Source organism: Panulirus ornatus, chromosome 1, assembly GCF_036320965.1.
Source record: "Panulirus ornatus isolate Po-2019 chromosome 1, ASM3632096v1, whole genome shotgun sequence".
Taxonomy (NCBI): Eukaryota; Metazoa; Arthropoda; class Malacostraca; order Decapoda; family Palinuridae; genus Panulirus; species Panulirus ornatus.
Window position 1 is genome coordinate 95,056,554 of NC_092224.1, and position 19,665 is coordinate 95,076,218.

The window sequence follows — 19,665 nt, forward strand, 5'->3', positions numbered from 1 at the left end:
TCGCTCTCTAGATGTTTAAAAGTAAGCTTTTGATCGTAGATAAGCCAGTTATGATAGGGTTATGAGGGAGAGGGATAATGTGTGGTTATATAATAGAGTTTTGTAAAACTTTGTCGCTGTCTCCCGCGTTTGCGAGGTAGCGCAAGGAAACAGACGAAAGAAATGGCCCAACCCACCCCCATACACATGTATATACATACGTCCACACATGCAAATATACATACCTACACAGCTTTCCATGGTTTACCCCAGACGCTTCACATGCCTTGATTCAATCCACTGACAGCACGTCAACCCCGGTATACCACATCGCTCCAATTCACTCTATTCCTTGCCCTCATTTCACCCTCCTGCATGTTCAGGCCCCGATCACACAAAATCTTTTTCACTCCATCTTTCCACCTCCAATTTGGTCTCCCTCTTCTCCTCGTTCCCTCCACCTCCGACACATATATCCTCTTGGTCAATCTTTCCTCACTCATTCTCTCCATGTGCCCAAACCATTTCAAAACACCCTCTTCTGCTCTCTCAACCACGCTCTTTTTATTTCCACACATCTCTCTTACCCTTACGTTACTTACTCGATCAAACCACCTCACACCACACATTGTCCTCAAACATCTCATTTCCAGCACATCCATCCTCCTGCACACAACTCTATCCATAGTCCACGCCTCGCAACCATACAACATTGTTGGAACCACTATTCCTTCAAACATACCCATTTTTGCTTTCCGAGATAATGTTCTCGACTTCCACACATTCTTCAAGGCTCCCAGAATTTTCGCCCCCTCCCCCACCCTATGATCCACTTCCGCTTCCATGGTTCCACTCCCAGATCCACTCCCAGATATCTAAAACACTTCACTTCCTCCAGTTTTTCTCCATTCAAACTCACCTCCCAGTTGACTTGACCCTCAACCCTACTGTACCTAATAACCTTGCTCTTATTCACATTTACTCTTAACTTCCTTCTTTCACACACTTTACCAAACTCAGTCACCAGCTTCTGCAGTTTCTCACATGAATCAGCCACCAGCGCTGTATCATCAGCGAACAACAACTGACTCACTTCCCAAGCTCTCTCATCCCCCTTATAAGGCCCTTATAAGTTTTATCTGTGGACAATGAAAGAAAAATGAGATAGCAAAGTCAGAATTACTTTGGGGAAATTTTGGGAAAATTTCCAGATGATTGGAAATTTGCCAATGTAACACAGATGTTCAAAAAGGTAATAAGTCACTGCCTGAGAGTAATTGTCCAAATAGTATAACTTCAGGAAACCCTAATTTGAGATAGAATTGTGAACCGTTCAGAGGACCACCACAATTTTCAACAAAATTGCCCATGATTTCCTTTTTGATATAATCAATAAGTTTGAGAGAGGTAAAGTATTTGATGTCACCTATTTAGATTTACAAAAAGCATTCAATAAAGTTCTGCATCAAAGATTACGTGCAAAAATTGTCATATGGCATTGTTGATGTTGCAGTTTGATAGATAGGAAATTGGTTGACTGGCTGTAAATAAAGAGTTGTGATTAATGCTTAAGTCTCAGAATGATTAGACATAAAAATGGAGTGCCACAAAGATCACTCTCAATGCGGGTTCACTTTCTCACCTGTATTGATGATACTGAAAATGAGCATCATTGCAAGATATCAAAATCTGCTGATAATACAGCAGGGAAATGAATCTACAAATGAACTTGAATTTCTACAGTTTCAAACTGACATAGAGAGACTGATGGACTTGACTCATAGGTGGCAAGTGAGTTTTGATATTGATAAGTGAAAAGTTTTACATACTGGTTGCAAAAATGAAAGGGCAAGCTACAGTGTGAATTCTGTTGAGCTGCAAAAGGTAGATGAGAAAAAAGATTTGGGCGTTATAATCACTTGTGATCTAAAACCATGCAAGTAGTGCACAGAAAAATGAAAAGAGAGAACAAAATTCTTGAACTGAGAGTTTGGGCCTTTGTATTTAAGTCTAGGGAAATTATCTTTATTCTTTATACTTCATTAGTTTGTCCCCATCTTGTTTAATGTGTTCAATTTCAGTCACCCTACCTTAAAAAAAGACATAGTCAGAATGGAGAGAAGTTAGCATCAAGCTGCTAAGATGATTCTTGTGATGAGAAACAAATCTTACAAGAGTAAATTAAATGACTTGAATCTAATTAGTTTAGAAAAGAGAAGGCTAAGGGTGATGTAATGCAGGTATTCACTATTATCAAAGGCTTTGATGATCTTGATCTTTCAAGTTACTTATGACTTGACTTATCTGATTTCACTCATAGTAATGTATGCAAACTCATGGTTGAACTTGTTACCTCAAATGAGGTGAAGTACTTTTTCTTCAACAAGATTGTTAATGTACTGTGGTCGACATGTGGATACCTGGCTTAGGCTGGTGTGTGTGTGTGTGTGTCCATTTGTCTGTCTGTCTGTCTGTGGCTAAGTTTATACACACATTTAGGAGTAGATATACTATGGCTTACTTGAGCTTCCATGGTTTCATATGCAGCCATATCCACTCCCAGGTATCTAAAATACTCCACTTCCTCCAGGTTCTCTGCATGCAAACTCACACTCCAACTGATTTGTCTCTCTACTTTGTTAGACTTGATAACCATACTTTTGTCACATTGTTTCTTTTATAACTCACTCTCCCAAACTCAGACACCATCCTCTAAAATTCTGTACTTAAATCTGTCACATGCTATATTGTCAGCAGACTGCAGACCTACCCCCTCTTGAAGGCCCTGGCATTCACATTCCTCACCAACCCCCTCCGTTAACAGGTTAAGCAGTGATAGTGACATCACACATCCCTGTTGCAGACCCACCTTCACCTTGAATCTTTTGCCCTTTTCAGCTCCTACTCAGCAGGCTTTTACATCATACATCTCTGTTTCAAATATTTATTGGTTTCCCTGTTTGTCTTTATGTAAAAGTGTTTACATGCATTCTACTAGTCCTAAAGCACCTTACCTGGGGCTGTACTAACTTTGAGTAGCTCAACCAACCCATTGAAAACACTATCGTCCCCTTTATTGGAATTCCAGCAAAAAGACTGTATATAGCACCCTTGATATGTGCTTGTTAGAATGGCATCTTTGGTTAAGCACTACTACAGTATGCTGCAGATCTGGAAGCACTCACACAGAATGCACAAGGTTCCCATTTCAGTCAGTGGGCATATATGGTGTACTCTGTACTCAAAGGAAATTCTCCATTACATGAAAATGATGAGCTAAGTAGTGTAAATTGCAGGATGGTGGCTTGTGGTACAGACCGAAATAAAATTTCTTTTAATTGCAGGATTTGTCCTTGGTGGAGGGATTGGTCTTTTTGCAGCCAGTGTCACACCAACAATTCCTACAGCAGAAAAGCCTCACCAATCAGCGAGAGAGGTAAGAATATTTTTGGAAGGATATTTATTTTAGTGCTTTCATTCTGATTGTACTTGCTGTCATATTGTATTTCATAGTTAGTAAATTCTGATTTTTACATAACTACAATGATTGCCATCAATTATTTTATTTGGTTCTTTTACTGTATCTGATATGGTTGAAAGACTATGCAACATACATTCTGTTGGTATATATTTGATATTTGTGCTTGGTATGTGTTCTTAGTGAATTATCATGAAACACATGATAGTGATTTCTGTGCCTGATAGCAAGCTCATATCTGCTTGTTACCCCATCAGGGTTTCACTGTAGACAACAAAGAACATAGAAAGTAAAACTTAAAAGTTTAGTGACCTCTTACTGGTATGATAAGGGTTGAATATTAGCATTTAGTGACTGATATGTACAAAACTCACAACTAAGGCATGGATTACAGCATCTAATTTTTGGCTCCTCAGTACCCAGTAAGCATAAGTTCATGTCATTCAGGGTGCAGATAGCAATTATTCTCAAAGCTCCTTTCTTTTTTACTAATGCTTTCATTCTCACCATTTCTGTATACCCAACTGCCCAGATTTTTTACCTTTTAGTAGTGTGCTTTTGAATATTGTTTTACAATCTATGTATTCTCCAGTTATAGGTAGATAAGTGGTATGTTTGAGAAAAGAAACCTGGATGTTCTGGCTCTGAATGAAGCAAAGCTCAAGGGTAAAAGGGAAGGATGGGTTTGGAATGTTTTAGAAACAAAGTCAGGGATTGGTGAAGGGACAAGAAGTGAGGTGGAGATGGAGTAAGTATTTTGGACTGTTGAATGTGTTTGATGATAGTGTGGCAAATGTAGGATATGTGAAGTGAGAGAGTCATGGAGAGTGGTCTGGTGGAGAGAGAAGAGGTGGTGAAAGCCTTATGTAAGATGAAATGTGGCAAGGCAGCTGGAGTGGATGGTATTGCTGTTGAATTTATCAAGAAAGGGGGGTGAGTGTGTTGTTGATTTTCATTCTATTGGTTAGTTAGGATTTTCACTCTATGAATGGATCATGATGAGCTGCCTGAGGATTGGCAGAATGCATGTATAGGCTAGGGGGATAAAGGTGAGTGTTCAAATTACAAAGGTATATGTTAAGTGTACCTGGTTAGTAGTAAGGGAGAGTAGCAACTGAGAGTGAAAGCCCATATAGAGCTTCATATTGGTGAGGAATAGCATGGTTTCAGAAGTGGGAGAGGGTGTGTGGATCAGGTGTTTGCTTTGAAGAATGTTTTTGATGGATTTGTATGTGGCATTTTTGGATGTGGAGAAGACGTATGATAGGGTTTATAGAGAAGCCTTTTAGAAAGTCTTAAGAATATATAATGTGGGAGTTAAGCTGATATGAGCAGTGAGGAGTGTTGTCAAGGGTGTAAAGTATGTGTATGAGTAGGGAGAGAGGAGAGTGAATGGTACCAAGTGAAGGTTGGTCTGTAGCAGGGGTATGTGATGTCACCATGGTTGCTTTATTTGTTTATGGATGGGTTGATAAGGGAGTTAGATGCGAGAGTCTTGGAGAGAGAGGTGAGTATGCAGTCTAGTATGAGATGAGAGGGCCTGGGAAGTGAGTAGCTGTTGTTGCTGTTTATCCAGCATTGGTGGTAGAAATTGGCGACTTGAATTTGGAAGAGTATGTGAAAGGAGGAAGTTGAAGTAAATGTGAATAAAAGGAAGGTTAATATGTTTAGCAGAATTGAGGGACATGTTAGTTGTGGTGTTAGTCTGAATGGAGAAAAATTGGAAAAAGTGAAATGTTTTAGATACCTGGGAGTGGCATGGCAGCAGATGGAACCATGGAAGTGGAAGTGAGTCATAGGGTGAGAAAGGGGGTGAAGATTCTGGTAGCACTGAAAAATATTTTGAAAGAGAGATCTGTTATCTGGAAGGGCAGAAATTGGTATGTTTGAAGGTATTGTAGTCCCATCATTATTATATGGATGTGAGTTATGGGATATAGATAGACTGTGCAGATAAGGATGTGTGTGTTTAGAAATGAAATGTTTGATCCAGTAAGTAATGAAAAGGAAAGTGAGTGGTGCAGTAATGAAAAGAGTTCGGTTGAGAGAGCTGAAGAGGGTGTACTATAACAGTTTGGACATATGGAGAGGATAAATGAGGAAAGGTTGGCAAAGAGGATATGTGTGTCAGAAATGAAGTTAACAAGGGGAACAGAGAGACCAGATTGGAGTTGGAAGGAGAGGGAAATAGATTTTGAGCACTCAGGGTTTGAACATTCTGGAGGGTAAAAGGCATGCGCATGATAGTGTATTAGAATGATGTAGCATACATGCTTTCAACGGACTGAACTATGGTATATGAAACCAGGGTAAATCGTGGGAAGGTTTGTGGGACCTCATTGTGGATAGGGAGCTGTGGTTTTGTTATTTGATCCAGTAAGTAATGAAAAGGAAAGTGAGTGGTGTGGTGATGAAAAGAGTTTGGTTGAGGGAACTGAAGAGGGTGTACTGAGATGTTTTGGACGTATGGAGAAAATAAATGAGGAAAGTTTGATAAAGAGGATATGTGTGGCAGGAGTGAAGTTAACACGGAGAACAGAGAGACCAGATGGGAGTTGGGAGGAGAGAGTGATATAGATTTTGAGCGATCAGGGTTTGAACATTCTGGAGGTTAAAAGGCATGCACATGATAGTATATTAGAATGATGTGGCATACATGTTGTCATTGGACTGAACTATGGCAGGTGAAACAACCAGGGTAAACCATGAGAAAGTTTGTGGTGCTTCACTGTAGATAGGAGCTGTGGTTTTGGTGCATTACACATGACAGCTTGAGAATGGATGTCAGTGGATGTTTCCTTCCTGTGTCTGTTTCTGGCACTACCTCGTTAACATGGGGAACAATGATCATGTATGAAAAAAAAAGTATCTTTGAAGCACTAAGGATAGAAAGTGTAAATAAGGATAGAAAGTGTAAAATACTCTTCTTGTTATAGTACACTATGTGTAGAATACCCAGTAGCTTTGGTATGGAATAGTATGAATGACCATTTTTCATACTTTTCACTGTTTCCCACATTAGTTAAGTAGTTTCAAGAAGAGATGAAGAAATATTCTCACATGCTTACATTCACTTTCAAGTTGTCATGTATAATTCACCAAAATCAGATCCCCTGTTGACAATCAGGCCTCACAGACCTTTCTATAGTTTCCTCATACTACTTTATAAGGCTTTCACATGACCACATAAAGTCTCTTATAGAGAGAAAGCGGAGGATGAAATTGGAAAGGCACATGAGTTAGTCTTTTATAGGATTATGGTATGGTGATGTAGAATACATGGCAGGTTATAGGTTGTCAAAAGGATATATAGTAGCACAGTTAATTTACTAGTAGGAGAATAGTTGGATAGATGCAGTGAAAGAACTGGAGAGGGCTAGTGTCATTTCGGATAAGGATTCTGGAGGAATGATTTCTAGCCTAGTGCAGTGGAAGCATTGATGTAAGGGGGTTAAGAATGGACACATTAGGTTAATTCTGTTAAGAAGAAGAAAACAGATTTGAACAAAAATAACTTCATGAATCTTGCTTAAATTCTCCTGTTTAGTATTCTCCCTCTCAAAGTAGTTTTAGAGTGAATCATAAATCACTTCTTCCAGGAAAGCATGAATGAGTTGAAGTATAAATTGGTGTTTATTTCATAAGTCCGCAATCACTCAGTTACTATTTTTGAAGGAACAGAAATGGCTTTATTTGTTTGAAGATTTCAGACATTTTGATTGTAAAGTTTATCATGTATGCAGATTTTTGTATTGCTGGGGGACAGCACTTATAGTCAAGGAGCAGTTTTCTTTTTGATTCACCCCATGTAAATGGGAATGGAGGTAAAGATAGCAGATGAGTAGAGAGTAAAATGTTATTTACATTTTTCTTTATTCATAGTTATTATACATAATTGCTGTTTCACGTGTCAGCGAGGTTGCATTAGGAAACAGACGAAGAATGGCCCATCCACTCATATACTCATAAATATACATAAATGCACATATAGGCATATGTACATATCAACATACATACATATACATACACATACACAGACATATACATATATACACATGTACATATTCATACTTGCTTGCCTTCATCTATTCCTGTCACTACCCTACCCCACAGGAAACAGCATCACTGCCTCCAGCTTCACTGAGGTAGTGCCAGGAAAATAGACAAAAAAGGCCACATTTGTTCTCACCTTTTTACATTTGTTATTGGTTTTTCTGTCCTGCAGGTCCTCAGAGAGCTAAAAGTTTCAACACTATCGTATGGTAAAAACTTTGCTGCCATTGGCTTTTTGTTCTCAGGAGTGGAGTGTGCAATTGAAACCGTAAGTGGCCTAGTACATTATTTTCTCTTGTTAGAATGATATTGTGTAGGTATTGGTTTCCATGTATTATAAGTGCTAGTTGATATCACAAAGCATCATTAGTGAAACTTATAGTTTTTGGTTTTTGATGGCATTCAGGTATATGTTTCACTACAAGATCATAAGTGTGGGACTGTTAAGAACATCACATGGTATTCAGTACATGTTGCTCAAAAACAAATCATATTTTTATTGTAGTTTTTACGATGCGAGGAAAACCTTTAACATATCATCAAGTGTAATTAAACTTTTTTTTCTAAATCATGCACCATGCAGTAAAGCTGTCAGAATTTTTGTATTTTAAGCTTTAGCAAAACAAATGTATGAACTACAGTTTTCATAGAATTAACCAAAAAATTGTAAAATGCAAATATAGAACTGGAAATCCATGGAGTCTTACCATAAAATATCTTGAAACAAAGAATATATTAATTGAGAAAATGTTGCACTCTAGTAATTGGCTTGTATGGAATGGATATTGTCTTCTGTTATACAGAAATAACATTTGCTCTAACAGTGCCCATGAAATGCCTCGTATTAGGTAAAATAGTTCATTTGGTGCACACACTGTCTCTGTTGCCTATGAAATCACAGAACTATGGTTCAAGGCCTCATGGTGGCTATACATAGTTAATATGACAATTTTTGTGTTCATGTTTTGAAAGTATGACATGTTCATTGAAATTCATTTTTGGTACATAAATGCTTTTCTAATGGAATGGAGACAGTGTATAGGTTGTAATAACAGCACATTTTCTAAGGTTGTCTGTGAGACAAAATTCATTGGTTGCTTGAGCCGGCATAGTCTTTGTTCCCATTAAATTCACATAACCAAGGTTCAATACAATCACAGCACCATGGCTTAACGTTTACCCTGTATTTTACCATTGGCCCAAACATCCTCTGAGTGCAGAGAATTCTTGAAAAAAATATAGAAAAATTGTTTGTGATACTTTGACACTTAAAAGAGTATTTATTCCTGAAACAGAAAGGTAATACTTAATAAGTTTAGACATTACTTATGTTGACTGAGAGGCATTGAAGTTGGTGATGTAGGCTATGCATTTATGTATGGCCTTTTGGTCAGGATCCTCAGTACATTCTGTTTCACTATCATTGCTGTCTCTTCTCTCTGTTGCTTTGGATATGACTAGTTTACATCATCAGAAAGCTTCATAATATCTGCTAACTTGTGAGGTTACATGAGTTTAAACATGTACTTTGTACTTTGACTCCTTGATAAACACTAACCAGAGACAAAAAAATCAATGCTTTATTTGATACCATTGATGCTGAAAAGGGTGGTTCAGATTTTGTTAAGATTAATGTTCTTACAGAAGTAGTTCTTTTAATGACACTTTCATTGTTTACAATTGTTAGTATCAGATGTGCAATACATCACAAACTCAGAACTCTTGCTCAGAATAAGGAAATTGTTGTCATGGATTAGAAACATGGTAACTTTGTATCAACAACACTCACTGTAGGAGCTGTATCTTATATGGTTTATTAGAAGTACTTTTGGAATGTACTGCCTCTTTCACCTGAGATATCAGAAGACTATAGCTCAAGGCTTTAATGGGACAATCACTTGATTATATGTTGATTGCTTGCATTAGTTTAATTTTGGTTAGGAAAACATACAGATTCGTATGATGGAGAGAATTCAACATTTTTCTCTCTGATTGTCTAGAAGTGGTAATGTGGCCACCTCCCTGTACAGTGGATAGCAAGGAGTGTAATTATAGCACTTTGTATCTTTGACTTGTATCAGTTTTAGAAAATTTGATTATGCTAATAGAAACATTTCCTACAATTGAGATATGGAGCTATGAATATACAGTACAGCCTTACGAACAAAAAAATGCATAGTGTTTCTTAATTGTTATCCAGTACTCAACTTGGGCTTATCTTTTAGGAAAGCAAGATATTGTTAGCTGCTACTCAGCTTTTAGGGAAGCAAAATATTGTTAGCTGATGTTTTGCACTCAGTTGTCTAAATCCCATTTTCTTGCATTTCCTACTTTAAGGGAGGAACTGTTATTGTGTTTTGGCTGTTTGATTTCTGAGATATTGTTGTATAGAATTTGGATCATAAGGAAATTTGATAGTTTTTTATCTGTGCTCTCATAGTACTGAGTGAATTTTTTTTGGAGTGGTCACTTTTCGTAACTAAAGTTTGCTGTACATCTGATTCTTGTCACAATATATGTATTCCCATGAAAGTTTATGATGAGTTGAACACTGAAACTAAACTTACTTTTTATCAGAAATATTGGAAATCAAATTTTTTTATGCATTAAAAACACAAACCCTGAATGTCATATATTCTTACATATTAGGATTTTTGTACTTTTAGGGTCCCTACTGGTAAGTGTGTGAAGACAGTTTAATAATTAAAGTCCCTTATTACGGAAGGTTTTTTTTCGATTGCCTTTTTTTTGATAGATGATTTATTTTTGATATTACAGTATCGTGGAAAGACTGATTGGAAGAATGGCACGTATGCAGGTGGAGTGACAGGAGGGATTCTAGGACTAAGAGGTTAGTTGTGGGTGAAGTTAGTGATTTACGCTGTCAGAAATACAAATCTTGTCAGCGATAAAGTCATTTAACTTTTTCAGCAGACTTGACTTCTTCTAGGGCATACCTCTGCCATGTCTTATATGTTTGGACAGCTTTAAATTGTGTTTGAAGTAGCCATATGTAAATTTACACTGAGAGCTATGTGCTGTTAACAAAAATCCACAATTTAATTTGAAAAGTAGTGAGTTTTGAAATATGGGAAATGAAAGGATGTTTACATACAAGCTTAACCAGTTGCTTCAGTGTCTGTCCTAAAAAAAGTCACCCCTAGTAAACACAGGTTACTTTTGGTCTTGCTTGAGCCTGAAATCATTCATGAGTGAGCCTAATTACCTTTTCTATCAATAGATTGCAGGAAAAGCAATATTTTCAATCCCCAGTAAACAACAGCCAAATCCAGACTTATGGGAGAGCTCTAACAAGAGCAGAAGTTCTAACCTGTCATCCCTGGAAATGCTGAGTGATAAGGACCACAAAGGTGGTGATTATGGAGATAGTGAAGAATCTGGTAGCGATGCCAATGAAGATGAAATTTTTCTTGATAAGGAGCTTAGCTCCAACTTGAATGATGCTTCCACTGGTGTTAAAGAGTTGACATAAGTACATCTTTACCATTTCCCTGTCAGGTTGTCTTATTTTTTTATCTCAACATTTGTGTATATGCTTTTTACAGGTAAAAGAATTTTGATTTTTTACAATCTTTTGTAATTACAAAAGATCATATTTTTTTAAAACTCTTTATATGAGTTATTGGAGAAGAGCATGTGATATAACTAGATGGAGTGTAGAAAGTTATGAGGGGGTGCATGAGAGATTTGGTTTGGCAGGGAATGCAAAGGAAGTGAATTGTGAAGTGATAGACTGGGTGAAGTGTAATACTTTAAGGTGGCTTGGACATTTGGAAAGAATGAAGTTTGGGGAGTTTACATGCAGAATGTATGGTAGTACAGTTAAGTGGGTTGGTGCAAGAGGAATATCTCCTGTGATGTTGGGAAACAGAGTGGAAGAGTAAAGGAGAGAGAGAAAGAGAGAACCTAGGGATGAATGGTGCATTTTAAGGAGGCATGTATGGATAGGGAGAAGTGGAGACTCTCGTGCCCTGATAACCTCTTTGATGGAAGTTCCTGTAGGGAATGGGTGTCAGAGACTTAAGTTGATAGATAAATGTATATTGTTCAAAATATCTGAGGATGCTAATGACGGCCTTTTCAGAAATGTATGTTCCAAAATGATACCATTCTTATGAAAATACTTTGTGTGTTAATTTTGCCTGGCGGATTCAAGTGAGAAACTGCAGAGGTTGGTATCTGAGTTTTGAAGAATGTGTGAAAGGAGAAAGTTGAGAGTAAATATGAATAAAAGCAAAATTATTCATTTTACCTGTGCAGAGACATGTAAGATGGGTTGCCAGTTTGAATAGAAAATTTGGAGGAAATGAAGTATTTTAGATACCTGGGAGTGGATATGACAACAAATAGAACCATAGAAACTAAGGTAAGTCATAGGGTGGGTAAGGGGGTAAATGCTCCGAGAGCACTGAAGACTATGTAGATAGAGAGGTCACTGTGGGAGGGCAAAAATGGGTATGTTTTAAGGTATTTTATGGTATCCCTGATGGTATATGGATACAAGGAATGGGCTATGGGTGAGAATGTACATTCAGGAGGTTGAGAGGCAATGCATACGATAGAGTAAATTAGAGTGATGTGGCATATTAGGAGCAAAGTGCTGTCAGTGGGCTGAACCATGGCATATGTATGTGTTAGGAGAAATTAAGGGATTAGTCTGTGAGGTTTGGCTGTGGATAATGGGCATTGATTGTGGTGCATGGGTATAAGCACTTGAGGTCATTGTTTCATCTGTTCTTGGTTCTGCCTCGTTGAAGCAATAAGTTGTGAACAAGCATGAAAATCCCATCATTTTTATGCATTTGTTTATTAATTATGAAAATAAGAGACAATAGGTATGCCAGAAAAGCATATAAAAAGTGAATGGTCTTGGCAGTTATCAGGTAAAAATTTTTTGATAAAACCTTCATGCATTTATGTCTTTCACTATCTGTAAATGATTACAACTTTGGTCACCCATGGAAGTGTTATCCTAAGAGATGGGAGAGGATTGTTTTTCTTTCTGTGCTTTAATGTAATTTTGGCCTCATTATCATTCAGTGGAATACAGTGTTATTTTACTAATATACTGAAATGATTCTCCTGCCTTAAGGAGGTAGCATCAAAAAGAATTGAGCAACTTTTCATTTGCACACATTCATGCTCTAACTGTTATACATATTGAACTTAAAGTTGAGCTTACCATTCACAGCGAAGCCCCACAGAATATTCCATGGTCTACTTTAACTTTTTTGAATAGCTTGGTTCACCCATTGACAGTATGTCACCCACTGCATAGAACTTTGATCCAGTTCATCCTATCCCATACATTTTTTTTTTTTATGTTAGAGGCAACAGTCATGGACAAAAGTTTACATCAAGGTCAGGTCTTAATTGACATATAGATAGGGTAATGAAAGGGAAAAAGAAGAGACAACAAAAATTATTTTTGAAGTTTAGAGTAAGTGGACGACCTGATCTTTGAAAAATGCCAGATCATAATTATTGGGAAAGACATGAGAGTAAAGAATTCCAAAGCTCTAAGGTGTATGGAATGGAACAATTATCAAAATGGCTCACCTTTTAGTTGCTAATGGCCCCATAGTAATCATGTGATGTAACAGCTTGCAGATTATTGCATGGTCTTGCTAATGGGTCACACAAGCAGCCAGCTTTTGAGACCAAAAATCAAAGTAATGTGTATAAAAGAGGGAAATTGAACCATCCAACATAGAGTTACAGGAATAACAAGTACCAAAGATACTTACTTTGTTTATAGGAGAGACATCTATGCCTCTTGCCCTCCTGAATGTTTGGACCTTGATACCACAAAGCCTCCTTCATTCATCTTTTCATCATCTCCTTTGTCTTTCTTTCCCCCATCTTCATCCCAGTTCTGATGTGTAGATCCTCCTAGTCAGTCTTTCTATGCTAATCCGTCCTGTATGTCCAAACCATTTCAGCACACCCTAGTAAATTCTCTTAGTTGAGCTGCAATTACAACCACACCTATCTCTTATCCTATCATTTCTTATGGGATCAATTTTCCTTTACACCATATTTTGTCTTCAGGCATGTCATTTTCAACACATCTACCCTATAACTACCTTTTACATTCAGGGCACAAGACAAACATCTTTGCAACACTGTCAGGACCTTCAGGCATACCCATCTTTGCCCTGGCAGACACTGACCTCACTTTCCACACACTCTTTCATGTGCACAAGACCTAAGCCACCTCTCTTACATACTTCAGCCCCCATGCTTCTGCTTCCACATCCACTCCGAGGTACCTATAGCCCTTCATTTCCAACATCCAAACTAACCTGTTTCATTCTCCCGCTGCACCTCATAACCTTACTTTTGATCACATTTACTCCCAACTCCCTCCTTTCACACATTCTCTCAGTCTTTGCCACCAGTTTCTAAAGTTTCTCTCTGGAGTCATCTAGTGTTCAAACAGTTATTAGCTCACCTTCCATATGCCCCCTCCTACACCCATCATATTGTATACCCATTTCTTAATCTCAGACCCTTGCATTCATCTCCCTCACCATCTGTCCATAAATAGTTTAGATGACCACGATAGCATCACACATTGTTTACTCAAACACACCTTCAGTAGGAGCCACATACCCTCCCTCCTTCCTACTTGCACACACACCTTACTTTCCTGGTGAAAATTCCTCTTTGCAGTAACTAACTTTCCATTTACCCCATATATTCATTTTATCTTCCACAAGGCCTCTCTTTCAGCCTTAACAGAGACTTTTTAAATCCATGAATGGCACCCACAATTCACTCTTTTTTTTTTTTTTTTTTTTTTAGATAGGAATGAAAGTGAATTTTTGAACTACAGAAATATAAATTTGTTTAGTACATTGGGTAAAGTGTATGGGAGACATGATTTAGAGAGTGATGGTTTACTCCATACATCCAATCAGGGAGAAGCTCTGTGGCTTTAGGAGAGGTGGAGGAAGTATGGACTAGCTGTTTTTGTAAAGAATTTTTGAGGAAAATACTTGGACAATTTTTTCATACTTGTCCACCATTCCCCACATAGTAAGGCAGCACCTGGAGTCAACAAAGAAATGACCTCATTTGCTCACTTCCAATACCTAGCTGTCATGTATGATGCACTGAAGTGTAAGCCTCTTATCTAAAGCCAAGCTCCATAGACCTTTTTGTTTTTCCTGACTGCTTCACTTGCCTTGGTTCAGCCCTTGTATGCCACGCTGCCCCAATCCACAGTCTCTTGTATGCGTCAGATGTTCCAGTGTGTTCTGGCCCTGGTCCTTCAAAGCATCTTTCCTTCCATTCTTATATCTGTATTTTGGTCTTCCCTTTCTTGTTTTCATCACTTCTGACATATATACCCTCATAGTCAGCCTCACCTCATGAATCTTGTTCAAATGTCCAAATCATTTCAGTAATCCTCTACAGCTCTCTCCTTCATATTCTTCATAATGCCATGCCTGTCTTATACCGTACCACTCCTCATATTATCCTCAAACATTTGATTTCTAACACAACCACCATCCTCCTTACTTTTTGATGTAGAGCCCATGCTTTGCATCCATAGTACACCATTAGGGCCATTAGGACCACTATACAGTCAAATATACCCATCCTTACCCTCTCAGACAGTAACCTCTCTTTCCTCATGTTTCTCACTGCTCCCAGGACCTTATCCCCCTCCCCACCCTATGGCTAACTTAGCTTCCATGGTTCCATCCTCTACTGTGTCCACTCTCAGGTATATGAAACACTCCAATTTCTCCAGGTTTTCATCATTCAAACTCATATTTGAATCAGTTTGTTTCTTTCCGCCTTATACCGTACCACTCCTCATATTATCCTCAAACATTTGATTTCTAACACAACCACCATCCTCCTTACTTTTTGATGTAGAGCCCATGCTTTGCATCCATAGTACACCATTAGGGCCATTAGGACCACTATACAGTCAAATATACCCATCCTTACCCTCACAGACAGTAACCTCTCTTTCCTCATGTTTCTCACTGCTCCTAGGACCATATCCCCCTCCCCCACCCTATGGCTAACTTAGCTTCCATGGTTCCATCCTCTACTGTGTCCACTCTCAGGTATATGAAACACTCCAATTTCTCCAGGTTTTCATCATTGAAACTCATATTTGAATCAGTTTGTTTCTTTCCCCCTCTAAGCATATAACATTCCTTTTATTTATGTTACCTCTCAGCTGTGTCTGTTCACACTTTCCCAGACTCAGACACCATCATGTGCAACTTTTTACTCAAGCCTGCTGCCAGAGCTGAACCATCAACAATTAGCAGCTGGCTTCCTTTCAGGCAAACCCCCCCCAACCTCCCAACAGACTGCGGACTATCCTTCCCTCCAAGACCCTCGCATTTCTTTCCTTACCACCCTATCTAACCAGAATCATCACCCATGGTGATATCACACACTCTTGCCACAGACCATCCTTCACCTAGAACCACTCATCTTCCTTGCTTTTTACCTGCACACACGTCTTACTCTCTTGATAGAAACTCTTCATTGCTTCTACTAGCTTTCTTCCTGCACCATATATTTCTAACACATTTTGCAGTGTTTTCTATAAATACCATCATATACTTTCTATAGCTCCATAAATGCCACATACAAATTCCACTCTTTTTCTAAGCTTTTCTTACACTGATTTTTTAAAGCAAGCATGTAACCCTTATATCCTCTACCACTCTTGAAGCCACATTGTTCCTTTCCAGTCTAATGCTTTGTGCATGCCACCACACTCTCATTCACAGCTCTCCCATACTTACTAGACATACTCAGCAAATTTTATACCTTTGTTGTTTAAACTTTCACTTTTTACCTCCCTTGCCTTTGTACAATGACATTGTACAGGCGTTGTGCCTTTCATCAGGGCCCACACTTTGAGCCATAAGTAAACAATGCAGTAGAGTACAGTGTTATACTTTCTATTAGTTTTTCATTTTCTACAGTACTCATATCTCTTCTATTGCAGTTCATGCTTTCTGACATCTTTCTCTTTGTGCATTCCCCTGGTGTTTTTCAAAAGTAATAGAAAAATTCTGCTGATGTGACTCCTGCTGATAAACCTTTCTGGTCCTTAACCAGAAGCATCTCCAGTAACTTCTGTAATTCATCCTTTCCACCTCTTTTCTGACTTGATAACTCAATCGCTGACTTTTCAACTGAAAAAGCTGCTCTTTTATGTACCATTTTAAATTCTAGTTCAATTTTAGATGATTCTGCATTTAATCCTTTGCCCCATATTTTCCCACTGAACCTGTGCTGTCTCCAAAATCTTCTTCATGCCAGGTCTTCTAAGTACTTTAGCAGCCTCAAGTGGACAAGGTATATGGCCCAGATGGCATACCTCCTTGTGTCTTAAAAGAGTTTGCCTCAGAGTGAGGTCTGATTCTAGCTAGCTTATTTTGCCCCAGTCTAGAAACCCAGTGTCCTCCTTCCTCTTGGAAGCATGCTTTGGTGCTGGTTATTCCTAAGAAAGGTCATTCCAACCATTCCAACTATCACCACTTGGCTTCTGATATTTCTGAAGTCTTTGAAACTCTTCCTAACTCTTCTTTTCTGAAGTAGCTGGAATCTGTTTCCTTCTTTCTGATAATTAGTACAGATTTTGTAGTGCTAGGGCTACCGAAGAACTCTCTTGTATGACTTGCTTCTGTTTTTCCGTTTTCAGGGATTTTAGTGAAATTTTTGCTGTGGCCTTCAACATGTCCAAAAGATTCAACAGGGTGTGGCATAAATCTTTGTTTTATAAATTTCTTTCCTTGTTTTTTTTTTTTTATATATATTTTTGTACCTAATGCATAGCTTCCTCTGATACATGGCAGTAGATGTTGATGGAGCAACTTCTTCATATCCTATCAACAGTGGTGTTCCTTAAGTTTCTGTCTTCTCACCTACTCTCTTGTGTTCCTTAGGTTTCTGTCTTCTCACCTACTCTCTTCTTTCCATTTATGAAATTATTCATTCTGTGTGTATGGTTCCACTTTACAAACCTCATCTTACTTATTTTCCATTCCTTTTTTAATACTTGTTTTTTTTCCCTTACTGAATATATTTCTTCTCATTTTAGACCCATGCATCATCTTGGAATGGGGAAGCAGTTACTTGATTAAATTCAGTAGTGCTCAGATGCAACTTCTCCCCATATATCTCTCTAAGAGTAACCTTTTCCCCTTATTCAATTTCAAAATATCATGATTTAACCCTGTAAAGAAATAAACATTTTAGGCATAACCACATCCTCTAGTCTATCCTAGAAATCTCACATAATCAACATATCAAATCTGGTTTTGTTTGAGAGCTCAGGGGTGTTGAAAAGGTACCAAAACTATACAGTAACTATTTTATATATGTGGGAGTTTTATTTGCCCTTGAATGGAGAACTGCTGTCGTGTTTGGGATGGGTCTATCTTCTTTTGACGAGTGGAATAAAAAATTTTATTTGTTGATTCTTCATGCATTACCTCTCTTCAGCCATCCATTTTTGTATGTCACATTGTTGCTGCTCTCTCTTTTTTCTACTTTCATGCAGGTGTTATATTGGTCATTCTTATAATAACTTGTTCACATGTGTTGCTGCAACCAAGGCTTGGATCCAAGGCATGCAGATGGCTTCTGCATCTCACTGTTTCTTTGTAGAAACTGTCCATATGGGGATTGACTCTCATGATACTTCCTTCTTTCCTCCAGTTGATAAGTTGTGGAATTCTTTTCCTACTTTTTATCTTTCCTTCCTTAGATAACCTTTCTACCTTTAAGAATCAGGTCTACAAACACCTTTTGAGCAGTGTTTAATTTCTACTTTATTTTTCTTGCATTTTCTTCTTTCCTTTCTCCTTAGATGGCCTATGGAGCAAGATTTTCCCAATGTGTTGTTGGTTACTTTAAAAAAGATGTCATTTTTGTTGGTGATTGTTATTACACATTCTCTAGCTTAGCTGTAAGCACATTATGGCAAATGTTTCATGTATGTTAATGAAATAGTCAAGCATATGAAAATCACTCTCCGTTATGAGTGCTGTTAAGTTTGGGGCTCTTGAAAGTATTGAAATGGTCACTGGCCCTAATGTTTGGGAAGACTGAACCAAAGCCACTACTATGAATAAAGAGAATGCCTTTAGGAGAGTTAGATATACAAATGTTTCTTTTAGAATAAGTAATTGCATCATACTGAAACACTTTTAGTAAGTATATTGCTCATGGAGAATTTTTCTTTCTTTTCAGCGGGTGTCAAAGCTGGTGTTGTTGGAGCATTTGGCTTTGCAGTGTTCTCATTTGCAATTGATTACTACATGAGACATTGAGTGTTCCAAAGTGATGATTATTAGATGTGAAAAGTTTTGCTGAAAAACAAATATAGATTAGAAGTCAAGGATTTTTTTTTATGTTGGAGGCTCCAGTCACAGGCAAAAGTCTACATCAAGGTTGGGTCTCAATTGAAACAATGAAAGACTAATGAAAGGGGAAAAAAAGAGACGAGGAAAAGTGTTTAAGATTTTATTGAGGAAGTGAAAAAACTTGTCTTTTAAAAAGTGTCAGGTCATAGTTATTGGGAACGACATAAATAACTTTATGAACAGTGATTTGCTCTGTTTGTAGGGACATATATGCTAGAATAAGTGTGAATTCTGGCGTAAGGATAACTAAGTTACGTGGACAATGAAAACAGTAATGTATCGCTGTTTGGACACACAGGAAATACTGAACTTGCACTGTGCAGGTAACAGTGTCTCTCATGATGTAGACATCATGTTTTAAGTTTGTTAAAATTGCTGTTGGGATATGAAGATTTTCATGTGAATATATAGAATTTACCAGAAAATTTTTTTTACTGATTTCCTCCAAAAATTAATTGTAATATTGAGACAGAATGTGCTAAGAATTGTCACTACTTTCATCATTACACTATTTATTGTTAAGGTGATTAATCTTACACTAAGTCTTCATTTTTTTGTACCCAGGCGTTCAAGATTGTTTTATTAGATTAATTTACTGCGCTTATTATTATCTCTAAGCATGATTTAAGTTTGCATAGTATTCAAACAAGTGCACTGTGCTCTAAATTCATGATGTATGAGATTTGTCCTTGGGATAGTACTGTCTGATAATCACATTAC

General features: G+C 37.8%; 1 protein-coding gene across 2 annotated transcripts in view; it reads left to right on the forward strand.

Annotated features, from left to right (window-relative positions):
- The window catches only part of LOC139751209 (mitochondrial import inner membrane translocase subunit Tim22), a 19,803-nt gene extending 433 nt beyond the window's left edge, over window positions 1-19,370 (forward strand). Inside the window, exons 2-5 of one of the 2 annotated variants that reach the window (XM_071666394.1) lie at window positions 3,324-3,415; window positions 7,683-7,778; window positions 10,289-10,361; window positions 18,773-19,370. In XM_071666394.1, coding sequence (XP_071522495.1) covers window positions 3,324-3,415; window positions 7,683-7,778; window positions 10,289-10,361; window positions 18,773-18,852 — 341 coding nt within the window. In that variant the 3' untranslated portion in view covers window positions 18,853-19,370. The remainder of the gene's footprint in view (window positions 1-3,323; window positions 3,416-7,682; window positions 7,779-10,288; window positions 10,362-18,772) is intronic. The other variant, XM_071666402.1, reaches the window with a different exon arrangement.
- The last annotated feature ends 295 nt before the right edge of the window (window positions 19,371-19,665 follow it).